Source organism: Centruroides vittatus, unplaced genomic scaffold, assembly GCF_030686945.1.
Source record: "Centruroides vittatus isolate TY-2023 unplaced genomic scaffold, ASM3068694v2 scaffold_1478, whole genome shotgun sequence".
NCBI lineage: Eukaryota > Metazoa > Arthropoda > Arachnida > Scorpiones > Buthidae > Centruroides > Centruroides vittatus.
Genome location: NW_027122680.1, coordinates 272,703 through 294,276, shown reverse-complemented (window position 1 = coordinate 294,276; position 21,574 = coordinate 272,703). Strand labels below are relative to the sequence as shown.

Here is a 21,574-nt window from a genome sequence, read left to right as displayed (position 1 = left end):
CCGACACTCCTCGTTTTTACAATAATAACCCTTTCCACATATAATTCCGGCAGATGCTCGGATAGGATCGTTATGCGACCTCGCGACAAAAGAATATTCAGCGCGTTACAAAATATAAGGACTAAGACTAATTACTTAAAACTACTTATATGACTAAAAAAGATAGGGAAGAAAAGATAGACAATAGGATAGTTGGAAGTATGATAGAAAAGAATGGGTACCCAAAGTGTCGACGATCTTGGGGTGATGGTTGCGAATACTAGATTGATAATTTTCAGTGTTGTTGATTTTGGACGTCTCTCCAATCCTCCCAATAAAGTTTTTCGAAGTTCCTATATCAGAATATACTTCGGATTTCTCACGAACGTTGGCTTAGGCTTACCGTCCTTTGTCCTCCAGTTGATGCTAGAACAACCTGGAGGTCTTCACAATATGTCCTGTCCCTTCGACGTCTCAGTCAAAAAGTGACCTCTCCTCCTCCACTTAGCCCCCAGGCTACCACCTCTTCTTTGTATTCTAATTAGGTAACCCCCATTTGAACAGGGAAGGGTTAGGGAAGACAGAAGTTTCTAGAAAAAGATGGACAAAAGAACTAACGAAGAGGAAGAAAATGGACTAAATACTAAGAGTAATATATACAAAAATATACAAAATAAGGCGCACGGCCACGCCTGTAATGAAAATGCATTAGGCATTGTGCCTGAAAATATGATTTACTCTTAGATATGTAGCAGCAGCCTCTGCTGTTTGCCTTGAAACTTTGTTGTTTTCCATGTATGAGTTATTTTCTTAATGGGATTTTAATTTTATTTCCTTGTCTAGTAGTCTTTCTTTGACAAAATTCATTTTGACTTCTGCCACTGTTTCCAAAGCTGTCACCATCGCATCATACTTGGAGGGCAGGGAAAATAATGAATGACACACACGATCACCTTCTTCAATATGGAATCCAATATTTTTAAGATCTCTTATGACTGCATTAATCTTTAGAAAATGGTCTTCCAGGCTTTCATTCTTTCCCAAGTGTAAGTTCAACAGTCCTCCACAATGATAATTTAGTGAATGAGCTAGTCCTGACGAGTACATCTTTCAGAGCTAGTAATTGAGCTTTTGCAGTTTGTACAATACTGAATTTATATCCAAATACTTATCAGAGATTACTTTATTATTACTGACTGTGCCTTGGCATCTTGCACCATATATTTCTTCTTTTCAGCTTTTGCATCTGGTGGATCACTATAAATCATGTCCTTACACTGTTCTCTTTTTAGACTAGATATAATTGTAAACTTTTAGTTGTCGAAATTATTTTCTTCTAATTCTAGCACAACTGTTGCAACTCCCATTATTTTTAACTATTATATTAAATAAAGTTACACTAGATAAAATTTAAGAAACTTAATGGAAGCTCTGGGTCCATAACCTGTTAAAAGTACAGAAAGATTATGCAATGTACATTGCTCTACCAAAACACTGTGTTTAATATAGGAACAAATATAGAAAGGACAGCATAAGCCTTCTGTTCTATAAAACATGGAAGAATGTGGTAAACAGAGCACAGGAAGAAAAAAAAATGCACTTTGGTTGTTGAGTGGAACACAGTGTGAAATTCCACAATGGCAACACCAAAGGCCACAGACAATTGCTTATCAAACATTCTTCTATTATAACATTTTGTTAACATCAAATAGTGGTCCTGTGGAGGAGTTATAGCTCTTGGATCCACTTCCTGGTTTACATCCAACATTTGCTGTTCTTTGAAATCTGGCCAAAATTCTCAGCCTGGATATCATGCTGTACAGCATATTCAGAATTCCAGACAACTACCTATGCAACTGACCTGCTTCTAGCTTTCAATAACTCTTCCTTTTATAAAATTGTCTATGTCGCAATATGGTGGCATTATCATTGTCAGTATCATGGACTAAAACAGTAACAAACTGTCCTAGATGGTTAAACTGCAACAAAAGCAATACCATGCTATTATATCTATACAACCTGCATAAACTAGTGTTTTTTAATGAAACATTCAGCCATTATCCTGGATATTTTTATAGTCTGGAAACATTCATACAAATTTTCTGGTGTTTATTTTATGCTCTATCTATGAATTGGGCAATAATAATTATTTTAGGACGTAAATATATAAACATATATTCATGTAGGCTACATATAGGCTCTATATATTTATATATAGCCTATATGTCACTGTATACATCCAAATTATAACAATAAATTTACTGAATATAACAAGCAAAATTATTATATTTAAATCTTGTTTCTTAATAACTTTACAAATTCTGATCATATTTACTTCTTGTTTTTCATTCTCAGTAATTTTTGTTTTTAAAATACATTTATTATTTCATATAATTTTATTTTGGCACAGTAACTGTCATTATTTTATTATTTAAATTAAATAATTAAATTTTCATTGATTTGTAAAATCTTACATCTTTTGTATAATCCAATGGTACACCTTTGTAAACATTTGGTCCATTAAGGTGATTTATTATAACTCCGGGATTTGGATTGCTAAAACAGAATAATTTTTAAAATAAATCTTTGCTAAAGGAATTAGTTTTTAATATGTTACTTAGATATTTAATAAACCGTAAAATTTTACAACACAATCATAAAAAAAAATCTATAAATGAAAATAAATCTTTAATTTAATTAGAACATCTATTTTAAAAAAATGGTTAATGTTACCTATGGTTCCAAGATGGCGGCTCGTCTCTGATTCCAGCAAATAGAAGGGATGCACATTCTAACCTAACCTAACCTATTCTAATAAATTACCATAATTATTAGCAACAAAATAATTAGAATAGGTTAGGTTAGGTTAGAACGTGCGTCCCCACTGTTTCCTTGCTGGAATCAGAGATGAGCCGCCATCTTGGAACCATAGGTAACATTATGCAGTTTAAGAGTCCAAAAAAGGTGCTATTCCAGCATTATATGCTAAAATCTGTGATTAAATTTTAAGTGACCTTCATTCATGGACAAATCTTCAAAGTATGTCTTGCTGCATGATGTATGATACTTCAAATGGCATACCTGAGAATATGTCATGCAATTCTATGCATGACTCATGCATAAAACTGCATGACATATTCTCATGTATGATACTGATTGCATGATAAATTTTTCCCTTAAGATTTTCAATATTTTATGGATGAATAGCATATTCACTCTTCATCCATGCTACCATTTATATCAAAATAGCATTAATCAAATTCAGTTGTACCTCATACTTGACTGAACAATCATGACCCATTAGAACAAATATTCGGTTAATAACAAATATTTTGATTTAAATTTTGTCATCTGTAAAAGTTTTCTATGATTTCATTTTAATTTTAAATTAGTTATAAAATGAAACCTTAGGATTAAGGCAAAGAAGAGCATGTACTGTACCCCAAATGCCCCAATGTACGGGCACCCAAAATGTAGAGCAGGGGTGGCCAACAAGTCGATCGCGATTGACCGGTTGATCGCCAAGCCAATTTTGGTCGATCACTAGTGATGTCTTGACTTAATGTATTATATTTGTAACCGAACGCAACTGTGTGCATGCAGTTATGACTCGACTCACAAGCAGTGAGTGCACTTCGTACTGAAACAGTGTGTAAACATAGTATGTATTTCACACTTCCCCCTCCCCACTTAGACTATGCCTATGACAACAAGTCGATTGCGACACATTTTTACGATAAAAAGTAGATCTTATGTGCACAAAAGTTGGCCACCTCTGATGTAGAGCATGCAAATAACTTCAAACTAGTATGCATAGACTTTGTTATCATTTTATATATTGATTAAAAAGATTACAACTTACATTGAACTGTATGCTATGTCATTATACATCATGACAACAATCTGTTCATCAGGAATACCATGATTATGTAAAACTTGATATGCATGACAAACATCTGCCTGAAATCATTAAAAATAACTTTTATTATATTAAAGAAAGAAAATGGAAAAATTATTTTAAATTTTGAACATTGATATCCTTATTTATAAATAAACATGTTTTTTTCATAAAAAAATAAATCTAGCATTATACCAAAAGAAAAATAAATTTTCCAAGATTTAAAGACTTCTTGGAAATTGTTATAAAACTAAGTGTTTAGTATGTGAAGATCGCGAATGTGGTATACAAAGAAACTGGTATAAATATTTACAACAGGATCTTTTATTCGCGTATATAGATACAGGAAGGGTTGTGGGATGCCAGCTATAATATCTCTATCTCTAACACAGGTAGTATTAGTACGGAACCCGACAAAAATATAATGATATAAGCCTCAGGTCTCGTGACGACTATTCCGATACATAGATAATTATTTTACAAAGGGCGATTACAAACGTATATAGACCTTAATTCTAAACTTATAATTAATTACAACTAATGAAGAATGATAGAAGAATTTATGACAATAAAATAACTGATAGGAGAAGAAAAAAAAAAGAATGGGTACCCAACTATTTTGGTGCTAATGCAATGAGGTGCACATAACGGTACATATAACGGTGTAGATGACGAATCTCTTCTTAATCACGAGAAAAAAAAACAGTCAACACTTTCACTACACATAAAGTTCTCTTTGTCTTCACCCACGTGGTCTCGAAGACGTATTCGGGAGCTTTCTCGTTCTCGTCTTTCCTCCTTCAGCTCTGACTCAAAAGTGACTCTTTGTCTTGGTTCTACCCCTCAGGGCTGCGTACAGTCCTATTGTCCATAATGGGGTCAATTATTGTTAAGCCGTTAAGCACCGGTCAGGGAAGGGTTCCAGGAAGTAAAGATAATATGAATAGGAAAGAGAAGGAAAAATATATTCTAAGTTAAAATAAAATATAACTATATATTATACAAATGGCATTTAGCCACATATGCCCCCCACGAAACAGTCAGTTACCGTAGTGTAACCTCCGGTAATCGACTTTTTTGTTACGAAGATGGTAACTGTGGGTGGGGCCAGGCTTGTCACTACCTCCCTTACAAAGGTGTTGATAATCGTCCAAAGTTGTATCTTCAGATTGTTCTTTTTGCTGGTGATCTTGAACTGGAGCGGTTGGAGTATACCGGAGGTAGGCCAAAGGAACATCGTAGTCCTCTGTCTCACTATCCTCTACGTCACTAACAAGAGGGGTTGTCTTGTCATTTCTTTTCAAATTATGTGACTTTACAGGAAAAAAACATGGTTTCAACCTGTCCGAATGGACAGCAAACTTTTCACGGCGCGCGTTACCCTCTAGTTCAACTGTGACGGGTCCTAAGATACGAGAAATTCTAAAAGGTCCCAAGTATTTGGGAGAGAACTTTCCATGTTTCTTTGTAGTGCTTTTTCTCAACAACCATACCCTCTGTCCTGCTGCCCAGGTGCTATAACTACGGCCATAATTTATGCGTTCTCTATTAAGGGAATTCTTTTGCTTGCCATACGCGAAAGCGTTGTCACGTATAATATTCAAACGGTCAATCCATTTGTTTTTCTGGTTTTCATCCCCATTGATCATAGTATCATTACTAGGGAAGGTCCAAGGTAACCGGGGGTCGTAGCCATATAAGAGGAAGGACGGAGCCTCTCTAGTGGAAGCGTGAGTTGTATTATTATAGGCAAAGGTCGCAGGGTTAACGAATAAGTCCCAATCCTTATTGTTGCCGCCCGATATGCGGGAGATGACGCTACAAATGGACTTGTTGAACCTCTCACACACCGAATTTGAGCATGGACGATAAGCAGTCGTCATGTTATGCTTGGTGTGCAAAAGCTCACAAGTCTCACGGAAAATCCTAGAAGTGAAATTACTGCCCCTATCGGATATGATGACCTCTGGGCAACCGTAACGGCACACAATGTGATTGAATATAGCGTCACTAATAGATTGGGCTGATTGATCCTTTATAGGGACCACCTCTGCGTACCTAGTAAATATGTCGATGATAGTGAAGAGGTACCTATTCCCCTGTGGAGTCACACGAAGGGGGCCAACGATATCAATGGCTACTTTTTGGAAGGGAAACTCTGCCGTTTCAGTCTGTTGAAAAGGGGCACGATGCCGATGCAAATTAAATTTTTGACAGGTTATACACTCTTGAATAAAATGGCGGACTAAAGTGCGAACATTACGGATATAATAATGGCGATCAATTAGGTTGGCAGTTCGCTCTACACCAAAATGACCTGCGACATCCGAGTTATGAAAGGCCTTAATAACTTCGCTAACCATATTAGGGCCGACACAAGGTCGCCTCCAATGACGTAACCTGTATTGATCAGGCTTAACGTGAACCAATACGTTGCCTTCTAACTGAAATTCAGGTTGGATGCCATCGAAAGAATCCACGGGTTCGAGTGTACAAATTTTTTTTAGATTCTCCTTCATTTTAGAGAAAAACTTATCCTGATCCTGAGACTCGACGACCCTCTCCCAGAAACTACGATCCTTAGCGCTCACATTACAATCTTGTGTATATCCAAACTCTCCAATGGGAATCTCAGGGCGCGAAAGCCAGTCAGCAACCGGGTTTAAATTTCCCTTGATATGACATATATTATAACTATAATCAGATAATTCGATTGACCAACGCATCAATCTCTTGTTGTGATTTTGCATTGTTTTGATATAAGTTAACGGCTTGTGGTCGGAATAAATATTTACTTCATGGCCTAGGATGATTGGTTTAAAATGTCGTAGGGCTAGTATAATGGACAGACACTCCTTTTCAATTGTCGAATATCTGAGCTCTGCCCCATGAAACTTTTTGCCGAAGTAACCGATCGGGGCAAATTTTTTTATTCTCATCTGTCCCAGAACAGCGCCAGCACATAGCTCCGAGGCGTCGGTATATATATGGAAGGGTTCAGAGAAATCAGGGTGAACAAGAACAGGGGGTTGAGTTAATAAAAGTTTGAATTTTTGAAAGCTATTGTCACAATGATCATCCCATTTGAACTTTATACCCTTCTTAGTTAAATTGGTAAGGGGTGTTGCGATCTCTGCGAAATTTGGAATGAAGGCGCGGAAAAACCCAACCATCCCCAGGAAACTCCTAACTCCCTTTACATTTACAGGTGGGTTGACATTAAGAATGGCACTTACATTTTTTTTGTCAGGGAGGATGCCGTCACGTCTAATTATGTGACCTAAGTACGAGACCTCTTCTAATATGAATTTGCTTTTACTGGGGTGTAATTTCAAATTAGCGCAGTCCAAGATGCTTAATATCTTATCAATAAGGGTAAGGTGTTCTTCAATAGTTTTTGAAAAAAGGACGACGTCATCTTGAAAGACGAAGCAATTTATTCCAATAAATTGGCCGAGGAGCTTAGTCATAACATACTGAAAATACCGGCCGCTGTTTTTTGCTCCCTGGGGTAAACGGCACATTTGATACTTTCCCCAGGGAGTGGAAAAAGCAAATATAGGCCTCGCAGAGGGGTGAAGGGGGATCTGAAAGTAACCAGATTTTAGGTCGAGGACAGAGAAGTATTGGTTGCCATGAAGCTTGCTAAGAATTTCATCCACTCTGGACAGGGGAAATTCCTGGGGGCGAGTTACTTCATTGATACGTCTCAAATCTAGAGTCATACGCAATTCCCCGTTATCTTTCTCCACGACATGGATTGGGGAGTTCCATTCTGAAGTGCTTTCCTCAATGATCCCTGCTTCGACATAAGAGGATATTAACCTTTTGAGCTCCTTTAAATAGCATTCTGGGATCCTATATTGACGGACGTTTATGGGGACTGGGGTCTCGATAATGGGTAGATGTTCAAAATCTTTCGTGCCTTTTAACTCAGATATATCGGAAGCGAAGCAGTGGGGATGTTTCTTAAATATGTCAATAATTTTGGTTCTAACATCTTCGGTAAGCCCTTCTAAATTTGGTAATTTAACAGATACAGAGTTGGAACAGTTCAGTGAGTTACTAGAGGTGTTTAATCGTTGGGAGGACTCCTTCCTAAAAGCATCGTTAACCCTTTCCAGTAGTTCAGGGAGTTTAGATATAATGTCAACCCCCAATATGCCTTCATACTCCAAGTTCTCAGGAAACCTTATATAAGCGATATCTATAGGGCAAGTAATACACAAGAATTTTATTTTAGTATGAAGGAGGTATTCGCAACTATTCACCGCACCGCTAATACCCCTAACCCCGAAATTAGCGCTCTCAATGCTCAGGCCCTCTAATATTCTTCTAGGAATGGCCTCAACTATAGTCAGATCACATAAAGAATTTTCGGCACCAGTATCGACTAAGAACCTTACCTTCCTTCCGAGACTGGAGCCCTCAATTATGGGTAAACCCTTTTTGGAAATTATGACATCAGGGGTCAGATTAATTTCGGAATAGAGAGTATGGTCCTGACCTTCACCATACTCCTTGTTCAGTTTAAATAAATTACGCTTATTTCGGGTAGGACAATTCCGGGCGATATGGTCATGTTCACCACATATGAAGCAAGCACGGCGCTCGCTACGATTAGTATTTCCTTTTTGCGTTTGAATTAATCGGTTTACAGAATCAGCTAACAACTTAACTTCCTCTTCCAGGTTCCTTATACGATCTATTTCGTGCCCTTTTTCCTCTCCCGGTATATCTTCTTCACTACCTTGATTGTTAGGAGGATGTTGGGAAGCGATGTTGATGTTCCTCTTGTCAGCTGAATTACTACACTCAGCCTCGATCTGCTCCTCGTTTTCTGCGAAGTCAAACGCTTCCTCTAATGTTTTAGGATTGCGCCTCAAAACATTGGGTTTGATTCGATTACTCAGTCCTTTCACGAATCTTTCCAAGATAACATTGTCCCTCAAAGTTGCCATATTGTTATTTACTTTAATTGTCCTGGAGAACAACGTTTTAACGCGAATTACATAGTCCGTAACTGACTCGTTAACACCTTGTCTAATGCTCATAATTTGATCGATTACATTCCTTTCTTTAGGGGCCTTCCTTTCGAAACATTTTACAAGATCGCGTTTAATATCGTTAAATGAACCTGGGTATTGTTCGAGGAGGCAAAAAAATGTATTTAGGGGTTCCCCTTTCAGTTTTGCCTGGAGGACAGCTATCTTAACGTCGTCGTTCCACTCGGCCAGACGTGATATGTTTTCCACTGTCTGAAAGAATTGTTGGATGTTAACGGAGTCATTCTGGGAGTTCGAGAACGTGGGGATCATCCCCAGAAACCCAGTAACCACAAGAGGAGGATTGGATGTGGTCATATTGTTTGATGTAGTTGTCTCGACAGGACAGTTGGTCGCCATAATACCACAGACCTTTTTACAATAGCAAAAAATAATACAAAGTCACAGATCGGGCTACTGACCGAATAAATCACCGTCAGGATAGAGATAAGTTCACAGTCGAATTGGACCATTAATACTGGCATCCTGTCGCGGACGCCATTGTGAGGATCGCGAATGTGGTATACAAAGAAACTGGTATAAATATTTACAACAGGATCTTTTATTCGCGTATATAGATACAGGAAGGGTTGTGGGATGCCAGCTATAATATCTCTATCTCTAACACAGGTAGTATTAGTACGGAACCCGACAAAAATATAATGATATAAGCCTCAGGTCTCGTGACGACTATTCCGATACATAGATAATTATTTTACAAAGGGCGATTACAAACGTATATAGACCTTAATTCTAAACTTATAATTAATTACAACTAATGAAGAATGATAGAAGAATTTATGACAATAAAATAACTGATAGGAGAAGAAAAAAAAAGGAATGGGTACCCAACTATTTTGGTGCTAATGCAATGAGGTGCACATAACGGTACATATAACGGTGTAGATGACGAATCTCTTCTTAATCACGAGAAAAAAAAACAGTCAACACTTTCACTACACATAAAGTTCTCTTTGTCTTCACCCACGTGGTCTCGAAGACGTATTCGGGAGCTTTCTCGTTCTCGTCTTTCCTCCTTCAGCTCTGACTCAAAAGTGACTCTTTGTCTTGGTTCTACCCCTCAGGGCTGCGTACAGTCCTATTGTCCATAATGGGGTCAATTATTGTTAAGCCGTTAAGCACCGGTCAGGGAAGGGTTCCAGGAAGTAAAGATAATATGAATAGGAAAGAGAAGGAAAAATATATTCTAAGTTAAAATAAAATATAACTATATATTATACAAATGGCATTTAGCCACAAGTATAACAGGTTATAGTTGCAGTTGTTGATAATTACAATTATATCAATAATATACCCGTAATCATTATCATCATACTGACATACCCAGTGGTGCATCATAGCTTCGTGGGACCCAGATGAATGTGAATTAGGGTGCTCCCGTGTACGGCATTGACTTCGGGCATCTTTCTTCAGAAGAATGTTTTGGGGGAAATATTTTCTTATAAAAGATTGATTTGTGCTTTGCCTTGTTGGCTGGAGTCCCAGGCAATTGCCATTTTGCCAATACAGGGAAATTGTGGATAATGTGCAACTGAACATACCTCTATATTAAAGTTTGTTATTCAAAAAACAACAATAATAATTATTATTATTATATAATATTACAGTATATACATACACATTAGAGAGTAGTGATCACTTATTGTAATCACAGATATTGTTATCAGTCATTTAATATTATAAGAATTGAAGGATTGCTGCAAACAGAAGGTAGCTCCAGTTTTTATGTGTTTTGAGTCATACATCCTATTTTGAGCAAAGAAAAAAACTCTGAATTGGAGCAAGGAGGTATCCTCAAGCATTAGTTCCCGAGTTATCCAACAGATGGGACTGACTGTCTTTCTTGCCCCAGGAGCTTCTTTGCGCTAAATGACTGAGATAGTGTATTGGCACGAATGTTACAGTCTGGAACAGTGGTTTCTAACAGTGGTTCAGGGCCGGATTTACATAAGGGCATTTGGAGCCTGTGCCCAGGGCCCCCACAAAATAGGGGCCCCCACAAAACTAAAAAAAATTATGTTTAAACATAATTTTTTTTCTATTACCGCAACATAATTCTGTTGCCCTCATGATTAGGCCACACGCCTAGTGTGGCCTAATCATGAGGGCAACAGGCAGAGAAAATCAAACCCGGAAAAAACCTATGAAACATCGGAAAATTTCGGGAAAAAATTTCACATAGGTATTTTTCAGTTAAATTAAAATAATTAGTTTTACACAATAAAATATATGAATGTTTACAATAACCTTATTTTTAAATGAAATTTACAACTCCCTAGTTGAAATCTAATTGAAAGTACAGCATTTTGTGTAAATTCTCTAAATCATCAAATTTGCCTACTCTTAAAGGGGAGCCTCCACCGTATTTGTGCCCAGGGGCCTCTGATTGTTAAATCTGGCACTGCTAGTCTCTAGCACGAGGTCTCACACAAAACTGGGGACGTAGACAAAGGATATCTTTCGCGTGCAGTAGACCAGGCTCAGCACCATCTATCGGCGGTCAGGCAACCCATAACCGACACTCACATGTCACAGGTAAGGTGTACAAAATTGCACGTGTAAAAGAGTTACTGATCCTGATCGTAAATGCATTGGTAAAGTGATGAAGATGAGAAGCTATTGTACATCTAGGCTACTTGATGCTTTTAATAAACTTGGATGTAAGCCAGCTCAAGATGTGTATTTGGTGGCTTATAGGCCTAACTATAAATCCAGTTCAAAGGAGGAAAAAAAAACAGACAAGGAAAACCCAGGGCATTTTCAACAATGTATGGTGTTTGGATTGATAAGAAAAAAGTATGACTTTGCAAACAAGCATTTGCCTCTCTGCACAGCATTTCCTGCAAAGAGATTGCAAATCATTATTCTCGCAATAAAACTATCATATCGAACCAAGATGATCGAGAAAAACACAATTCTAGACCAAATTGACCCGAAGAAACGATGGAAAAAGTCCATGACCACATTGACAGCTTTCCAACAAGAGAATTTCATTTCAGCCAGAAAGACAATGTTGAAAGAAAGTATTTGCTTGCTGATTTAAATATAACTAAAATGCATCATCTGTATTTGAAAAAGGACCCAGAATCTCCCGTTTCATGTGATTTCTTCTTCCGGTATTTCAAGATGAATTTCAACCTCTTATTAAATCACCCTAAGTCGGATAAATCACGAAAGTGCGACAATCTTGAAAAAAGACTTCGCTTCCCGGCCATTACTGAGGAGAGATGCAAGAAGTTGGATGTCATGAAGAAACTACATCAAGCTAAGGCGTAGTCATTCTTTGACAACACCAAATGACAAGAAAGCATTAGCTGAAGGAAATCATGACGTTGAAATGATGTGTTTTGATTATCAACAAAATATGCCATTGCCCAAAGTGACATCGGGTGATGAATTTTGCAAGAGACAGTATTGATTCTATAACCTCGGTGTCTTATCAGAGAAGTCAAACCAACATAATGTAATGGATGTCAAAGTTTATTTAGAACCACATTTCGTTTTGTGCGGTGTATTGCAGGCAAGTTTCACAACGTCTTTGTATTTGGCCTTGAGTGATAGGGAGTAGTATCGACTACTCCCTACCACTCAAAACCATAATACGACAATAATCGTTACTAATATTGATTCGGTTTAGTCCAAACGGCTTCCTGGAATGAATTAAATTCGAAGTACGAGACACTACTGTATACAGTAGGCCTATATACAGGAATATGAACGTAGAGTAATTCAAATGAAGAAACGTATCAAATGCTTCTCCATACAAATAACCCATTTTCACGAAAACAGAGGAAACAAGTAAATACACAAAAGTGAAAAAGATCATTTCAAAAGACCCTCATGCCTGTGAAAAAGTAACAATTCAGTTTATTCCAAGCCTGTTTGTTCAACTGTTCGATAAGATTATGAATGAAAACCGATAAACTTCCTAGAATAGAAACTTTGGGCAAAGAGAGAAATCAATTTCTTAGATAAAACTCGCCTATATGTTGAAAACTGTTAGGTTTAATTTAAGAAAATGTGAGAATTTAAAAAAATCTCTCTTGTGCTGTAAATCAAAAACAACCGTTTTTCAGGATAACTCAAGGTTAATTAATATACTGTATACTAAGAGACTTTTATTTAGGTATTCCTTTTACATTTTTCAATTACAACATTATTAGTATAACTGATAATATAAAGATGGATTTTGAAATAAACTTACTTCGCTATTATACGAATAAAACTATTCAAAGTACGAGCATCAGAAAACAAAAAAATAAGATAAGAATTAACCGCTTTAAATATAATATAAACACATGGTATAGTGTCATCTTATAAACAGTGTGGTTGGATCTTTAGATATGAACACAGTATAAACAAATTAATATGATTCTGAGCAGAGTAAGGTACCTTCGGGTACAGTACTTTTCCCTGCTCAGAATCAGATTAATAATGTATTTAACTATATCTTTATATAAAGCGCATTTAACATAACTACAATAAACTCACTTGATGTCTATAATTGTCCCAAGTATTGGAGCCAGCCACAAGAAGAGCCCATAATTTTCCACCCTCGGGGACAGAAGATGCGAAACTTCTTACTTCTTCGGGTGTCAAAGAAACAACGACTTTAATCAATAGAATAAAGAACAGAGATCGCATCATTTTTCCTTTGTTCTCAAAAGAAAAACTCTACTAATCATAATGTACAATCGGTTTATATATAAATTGTTTAAGTAGATAAAATCATTGTGCAAGAGCCGACAGCCAATAACATTTTGTTATTAATCAATATTTATCACAGATGTGTTAGTGTCTCATGTGATTATGAATACCACGTGAACAGGCAAATCATCGGTTATAAGTCATCCCTTTCACGTGCTATATTTAACACAATTGTATCAATCACATGTCGAGTAGAAAGAGTAAACAAATAGAACTATTCTATACAAGATCTTGTATAGAAGATTTTTAATCTCAATTTTACATTTTTATCTACAAGTTTCTTATAAGCTAAATATAAAAGGTCAAATATATTTTTCTATCGAATGATCGGCAATACAAGGAACAATACTTAGGAATCGAATAAAACTATTAGGAAGAATGTAAAATGACGATGGTGATAAGTGGTGATAATATTACAATTTCCTGTGCAATATACATTTATTAACTTGTACAACTTCATCTTGAGGCGATAAGGTTGGGCATGGAGGCATACAAGTCTGCTATGTGTTAAATTATGGCAACGCAATACTTGGGCGATCTCTCTAAGGGAATGCCTTTTTAAGAGACGGGAGCCCTACTCAGGTATTACAGACGTGGAGAAAACCCGGAAAACACCATCTGGCCAACCCGTTGGCGAGGCGCGAATCCACGACCGTGTTCAATGGTTTTATCCACTCGGCCACTGGTGGGCTATTCTTCCGGGACCGTGAGGAGAATGTAGACTTTACGAAATCTAGACACGCCAGTCTCCAGTCTCCCCTCCCCCTTTTCACTCTGTGATAAACAGCAATTGTAGGCAAAAATAACCAAGCTTTTAATACGATTGACGTTTATCCTTCTTACTTTTTGGCCGGGCAATACTCGTCATATCTGCTAATTATCACTAAAAAAAAACAAATAATTATGAAATCGAATATACAAAAGAGTAATGTTTCATAGTTGTTGATTCCATACCGGAACTGCCTAGAATTACAATAAACAGTATTCCACCATGTAGAATATATCGAATAAATTTTATTTTAATTAATTTAAAATTTCTTGCATAATAAAGTTGGATATATTGAAACACAAACACGCATTTTGTGTATTTTATTACAATAAAAAATCAAACAGTTAAAAATGTATCAGGATATTTCTTGTCTTTCGAAAACTTGGGAGACGTATTTCCTTGATTAATTTATGCAAAAATATCCCTCCCGTGTAGTGTTAAATAATTTCTAAACTTTCTCGATAGTGTGTCCACTCTTGGTTTTATAATCCACCTAAAATGTAAAATTTTACATTATTATATGTCATTATAACATAGATTATCTAATTATAATATAATAATGAGCATCAGATATGAAATTTAAGAACATTATAACACTTATTATTGTTTTATAAAGTTGGTGTCAATCATAGCAAAGCAAACATTACAAAAAATATGAAAACTGAGAAGGGTACAAAGTAAAAAGGATACATAATTGGACAAATAACTAGTTTTGTTTTTGTTTTAATATAATAATAATAAGCATAATCCCTAGAAAATTTATAAGTACTTGGAAAGGAATTGTCTGTTATACAAAGGCCTACGAATTTTTGATGCTTAGATGCCATAAGTAGGCCTACTTCATCCACCTTGATGCCCTGCGATACGAAATTGTGTCTTGTCACACATCCAGATTTGAACTGGTTAATCATATTCATTTCGAATAAACCACATCTACGATAGGAATGACCAACACAGACAAGAGCAAATTTTTACTCTAAATACGTGTAACAAACAAATCACGATGACAATTGAATTTTACATTGATAATATTACACTTTACTTTCCGATTATCTAGCAAACAAATTTGTCAGTAACCGAATGGATGAAACCACTGAACCACTGATTGTTGGTTGTGGGTTCACGCCTCGTCAATGGGCTAGCCATTTGGAATTTTCTGGATTTTCTTCATCTAAGCACCAGATTCTCGTAGAAAACTCTCCCAATGCATTGCATATTCCATCAATCCAATTCAATCCGACTCAAATTTATGAAATTTTATATACGAAATATTTTAGTTTATTGCCTTGACGAGCAGTAAGCGAGCGCAGGCTTCTGGGATGATTTTTGCTGTTTCGTGTCCGAGTTTTTAAAAAACGTTCCCACGTTAGATTTTGATAAGTTTAATGTTACAATGCTCAGTCGAACCCTGGCATATGTATAAATTACTTTTTGAAAAATATAATTAACTCTCAGATAAGATATAATAAAAAAACGCTTAATCTTTGGCGCTTAAAAACAAAGACGTATTTTTACTTTTTTGGGTGCTTTTATTCTAATATAAAGCCAGACAGTTGCTTTATATTTTTACAAAGTTTGGTAAATTTCGGTTGAACTATGGAAAAGTTATCCGAGTTCTCTGTATTTATGTTTTTAATCATTGAAAATGACATGGTACTTACAGGAAGAGCCTGAATTGGATTTTCATGTTGGTCGTATTCCTTTCCAATGTTATATTTTCTTGATGTTTCTTCCAATACAAGTTGTTCTTTTACTACAGTCACTTTTTCGTCTTCTCCCATATAATATTTCATGAATATCGGTACCAGTGACGAAATCATTATAATTACAATCATAGAAGCGAAACCTGCATAAATTGACACTATAATTCTAGAAATCTCCGTAGGTGGTTGAAAATTTCCATATCCCATTTTAACTACCGTAAACAGTGAATACCAAATTGCATCATAATAATTGTTGATAGGTTTGGTACCATTGAAGATCCTAACACTTGTAATTTTACCTATATCTACTATCACGTGTGCCAATAAGAAACACATAATGGCCGAAATGATCAGAATCATAATGATATCTTTATGCCCTTCGATAAATATCAAGACGAAATATTTAACAATAGAAAAATACCGACAAATCTTTATAGGACGTAGAATTATAGAGATAGAAATTACGTATCTAAATACTACGAATTGATTAAATTTTTCGGCAAAATATAAGTGAAATATCGTTGCAAGAGCACAGAAAATTTCGAGATTACTTAATGGAGAAATCATAAAATCTCGTCTTTTTGGTGCCACTAATAATCTGATAATGTATTCGAAAATAAAAAATACAGAGCAGAAAAGAATCATTTTTCTAGTCAAAGAATCTTGTAAACTTTGATTTTTTAAATAAATTTCGTTGTTCCACAGTATTATTATCATATCAAACACGAAGACAGCAACAGAAATAATGGCATAAACCTGCAAAAAAGAAAGGAAATAACGTTAAAAATATTTGTGAAATGGCGTGGAAAACAAGGAGGATATAATACCGTACAGTGATTTATTATTAAAAGAAATGAGCTTAATTATCCCTAGAATAATCGGTTAATGTTACCCTTGGTGCCAAGATGGCGGCTCGTCTCCGATTCCAGCAAGGAGACAGTGGGACGCACGTTCTAACCTAACCTAACCTATTCTAATAATTTGGTTACTAATAATTATGGTAATTTATTAGAATAGGTTAGGTTAGGTTAGAACGTGCGTCCCACTGTTTCCTTGCTGGAATCGGAGACGAGCCGCCATCTTGGCACCAAGGGTAACATTAACCGAATAATCATATTGTTTTTGGCCCGAATGTATACTTTTATTCACTAATAAAAGTATACATTTCTATACGAAATCTCTGAAAATTATCGTATTATACTGTACTTTACCTTTCCTTTATTCCCGTTATTTGGATCAGTCATCAATATCCATAACCTATTATATAAAATAAGTTTCTCTTTCTGAATCTCTTTCACAATTTTCTTCTTTCTAATCATAAAAATATTCGAATAACTTTTAGCATTAAAATAGGCAAATCGACAACATGGTTGCAAATACGTTTCATCAACATTCCAGTATTCCAACTCCTCTTGAATTCCAAGAATGCAATCTTCTCTTATATGCAGCTTCTTTGTGTGATAAAAGTTAAGAATGACATCGAAAAATCTCGGATTTCTATAAAATATTACTTCTTGCTTTTCTTTAATGAAACCATCGCAGTGCTTTAAGATTTCTTGAACACTCGATGAATTGTAGATCAATCCTAAGCGCGAATCCGGTAGAAGATTTAAACTTTTACATAATATTTCGTATCGAACATTTCCTACATTTATAATCATACGATTTATTAATTTAAATTCTTCGTCTATTTTATAATAAGGTTTAAGAATCTGTTGGATAATGCTGTCCTTCTTGAAATGTTCTTCGTACTTTAAATCACGATACGAATCCATATAATCTAATTGTTCCTATGATGTTATTATTAGTGTCAGTGAATATTTAGTTAGAAATTTAATTATTATTGCCGCTTACCTCTTCAATTTCCCATAAAAACAGATGATTTTCAACGATTCTTAGAAGTTGTTGCACGCAACACATCATCTCTTCGGTCTTAAATTTGGCATATCTTTCTTTGTTTCGGCTAACACGTAATTCTCTTCTTAAGATATTTCTTAAATAAATATCGTTCTGTGTCAAATTATAATTTTTGACTCCAATAAATATGTAAAAATTAATGATCACGTAACTAACGGCAGCCACTAATACCCCTAATAATTTGCTTGATACAGCCGCGGGTAGTTGAGTTCCGAAGTTAATTCCACTTAAAGCTGCATTAATCGACCACATGTGTCCCAAAATTGATCTATCCGCCGAATTATTTATCTCGTAAACTTCAAAAATATACATAAATGTTGCAAATACAGGCACCGCTATAATTTGTAATGTGACTGCCGAAAGTATTTCCCATCTGCTTCTGTAGACGGTGAAGATAGTACTTTCGATCTTATTCGAGTAACGCATTAACTTCAATAATTTAAACATTATGGTAACAATGTCTAAGATGTGTGTGTTTATTTTCCAATTGTAATTTAATAACAAATTGATGAGACGAGCTGATGTAAAGATGACGACATAAGGAAGAAACGATAAGAGATCCAAGATATTTGCTACAGAAGACACGAATTTCCATTTATTTTTAGCCACAATTAGTCTCGTTACGTAATCCATCGTAAATATTAGAGTTATTATGACATCGACTCTTTGTAGTATTCGATTATGTATTATGTGTTTGATTGTAATTACGTGATAGATGAATACAAAGACGTAGAAGTAACATAATATTCTGATAAAACGGTTATATGTCTGAAAAATGTACGAAGTGAATTAAGTATTGTGTTTCGTATGTATTAAAAATGACTTACAATTAATAATATTTAAATGCACTAAAACCTCGATTATCCGTGCAACGATTAAGCGAGGTTCCGGACTCGAAAGGATTTTACCGGTTTAAATTGGAAAATTGACAAAGAATGGTTTATTTGTGTGAAGTTTCTAATGCTATTCGGTAGATTAGAATCGCACAATTAGTCAACAACAAAGGGGAGATAAAGATGAAACAAGGATAAAATATATAAAACAAATACTCCTTTACAATTAAAGGGAGTTTTTGAGGTATTTCTCGGAAAATAAAATATTTTAAAAAGTTTTGATAAAACTCAATATATTTCGGGTTATTGGCCCATGTTCAGGACAGGGCTGCGGAGTCGGGTGTTTTTTTTTTACTGACTCATCAGCCTTGCTTAAAACTATTGTATATAATAAATGATGCTAAAATTATTGTATTTATGCACGATTAAAATACACTAATATATTTTTAAAAAAAAGAGGTTTGAAAATGCTACCATGTATTCGTGATTTTTTTCTATTCCTGTCCCTTTATCCGTGTTTTCTGTCATCCCAGTCCATCGGTCCATATTACTACAAGCCTTTACCGTCTACCGAATCGGATAATCGGGGTTCTATTATATCTTGATAGCAACCTATAATAGAGGCTTGGCCAAACCCTGTCCGGGAGGTCCAATATACTCGAGTTCATGCTATAGAAAAATTTCCGAGACAATTGGAAATCGAACCCGGATCACAAGAGCGCTAGGCTCAAAAGGCATAGCCGCTTCAGCCACGTCTTTTGAATTATTTTAAAATATTAATTTGCGATTAATGTGAAATTTGCTATAATTATTAGCAAACAGAACGTATTCTTAGTTCTTAAAATATTATAATAAAAATTCATTACATTTTGTCCGAATGCAAGGAGCGTAACGATTAAACCAGTTCAATTAAACGAATCCTCACATTGGCAATAAAATAAATGAATAAATAAAGAGTTATTTTTAAAAAAAAGCACCTTTCCAATTTTAGATAACATCGGCATTTCCAATATCTCCCATATTTTATGTCTAATCTCACCCCAATCGGAATCGCCGAAATCCTCATCGATTATTTTATCCATAATTTTTCCTTGTAATTTTAAATCTTTTTGGGCCTTTCCTCGTTTCGTTACAAATCTATGGTAACAGTAATAATCCAAATTGCTTTCGCTCAGCCACCAATAATTTAGGATATGTTGAAAATCGAAAGAGCACATTCTCTCGTCTAAATGAAGCGTGTCGTTGTAGTAACAGTCGAGGATTTCTCCGAATAAGTTGCAACGATAATTGAAGAAGAATTCTCTCTTCTTATCGTCGTAATGGTCGAATATTTTATTAGCATCTTCCCACGTCTTCACCGAATGAAGTTGCCCTAATCGAGAATTAGGTAGTGTTTTCAAAATGCGGAAAGGGCAACTGTATTTCGAACCACCAACGTTAAGAATAACTTTATCCTCGTCTTTTAGCATAAATAAATTTGGCATAATTGTAAGCGAGTAATCCTACTAGAAATTAACAATTGTTCGATTTATAACAATAATTATTTGAGTAATAATTGACAACATAACTGTTTTTTTTTTTTTTAGCCTTTCTGCTCTGTGGAAAATAATAGGACGTATAATTGGGATTAATACGAACAATATTAATACAGTAAGAAAGATACAATAGTTTAATCATTCTCCATTGAATTTTTCTGCATTCTGTCGTATAATTCTTTCAAGATACGTTGTTCAGTTGGAGTCATTAAACCTCTAAATAATAAAAAAAATAATAATTTTGTAGCCATTTTTAAATAATGTTTCTGTACTTCGTAATAGGAAATAATAGAAAATAACGAAAACTAACCTCTGTACGGTAGAAAGAGAAATTTTAAAGTCGTTTTCCTGTAATTTTTGATACGTTTCCCACGCGTTTTTAGCAGAATTGGGAATATCCAGAGGAATTTTTTCTAACATTTCAATGAAGTTCTCTGGCAACGATTCATTTCTTGGTGGAGGCTTCAACTCTACATCTTCTACTATCTCTTTAGCCATTCGGATCTAAAAATTATCTATGTAACTTTTATAACATACAATAAACACTTATTATTCTGAATTTATTCAAATCAAATGTTTTATAAGTATTAAATTATAAAGATTTTTTTATTATTATGGCTTTGGAGATCGTGGCTGCATAAGCAACCGGACAATTCTATGAGAGTTCTATCCAAAAACTTGTGCCACGATGAGAGAAATGTTTGGCTTTTCTTAAGAACTACGTAGAATAATAGGATATAAATTGGGCTCTCAAATGTATATTTTGAAATTTTGAAATAACGATCAGTTGTTTTAGAAAAATGCAGCCGGAAAGGATTATGGTAACCATAGTAAAGATGAACTATTGATATATACAAGGCCATTGCCACATTCTTCAACTAAATCAAAGGTTTAAAACGTCTGATTTGGTTGATGTTTTACGTATATTTTAAAAATTTTTCCACCAGATGAGCGCTACGAGAAGTTTTTTTTTCTCATTCGTCATGGGTATGACAAGGCCCACAATTGGGTAGCCGAGTGGCGAAAGACGAAGCCCGTTCTTCATTGTCGTATTGATATATTAGCAATGGCAATGGCCTTCTTGAAATCTCGATACATCATTTAAAAAACATACTCACAAATATTTATATATAAAATTACCTCGTTCTGTGACGTGGAATTTATCGT

At 35.3% G+C, this 21,574-nt stretch overlaps 2 protein-coding genes across 2 annotated transcripts in view; both read right to left on the bottom strand.

Annotated features, from left to right (window-relative positions):
• Positions 1–13,685, bottom strand: part of LOC136987174 (legumain-like) — a 33,632-nt gene extending 19,947 nt beyond the window's left edge. Inside the window, exons 1-3 of the mRNA XM_067284863.1 lie at positions 13,435–13,685; positions 3,842–3,939; positions 2,454–2,535 (exon numbers count right to left, since the gene is read on the bottom strand). Coding sequence (XP_067140964.1) covers positions 2,454–2,535; positions 3,842–3,939; positions 13,435–13,590 — 336 coding nt within the window. The 5' untranslated portion in view covers positions 13,591–13,685. The remainder of the gene's footprint in view (positions 1–2,453; positions 2,536–3,841; positions 3,940–13,434) is intronic.
• Positions 13,686–14,867: 1,182 nt separating this feature from the next.
• On the bottom strand, positions 14,868–20,357 carry LOC136987168 (potassium voltage-gated channel subfamily B member 2-like). The gene is made up of 4 exons (XM_067284857.1): positions 19,850–20,357; positions 17,977–18,807; positions 17,334–17,912; positions 14,868–14,912 (listed from the first exon to the last, which is right to left on the bottom strand). Exons 1-4 carry the CDS (start codon positions 20,354–20,356, stop codon positions 14,868–14,870), a joined length of 1,962 nt encoding a protein of 653 aa, XP_067140958.1. The 5' UTR covers position 20,357.
• Positions 20,358–21,574: the final 1,217 nt, after the last annotated feature.

Coding starts and splice junctions, on each gene's coding strand:
- LOC136987168 (XM_067284857.1), bottom strand. CDS start 20,356: ATGCCAAATTTATTTATGCTAAAAGACGAGGATAAAGTTATTCTTAAC. Junction 17,913..17,976: donor TTTTATGGGAAATTGAAGAG/GTAAGCGGCAAT, acceptor ATAACATCATAG/GAACAATTAGATTATATGGA. Junction 14,913..17,333: donor ATAACGGGAATAAAGGAAAG/GTAAAGTACAGT, acceptor TTTACATTTTAG/GTGGATTATAAAACCAAGAG.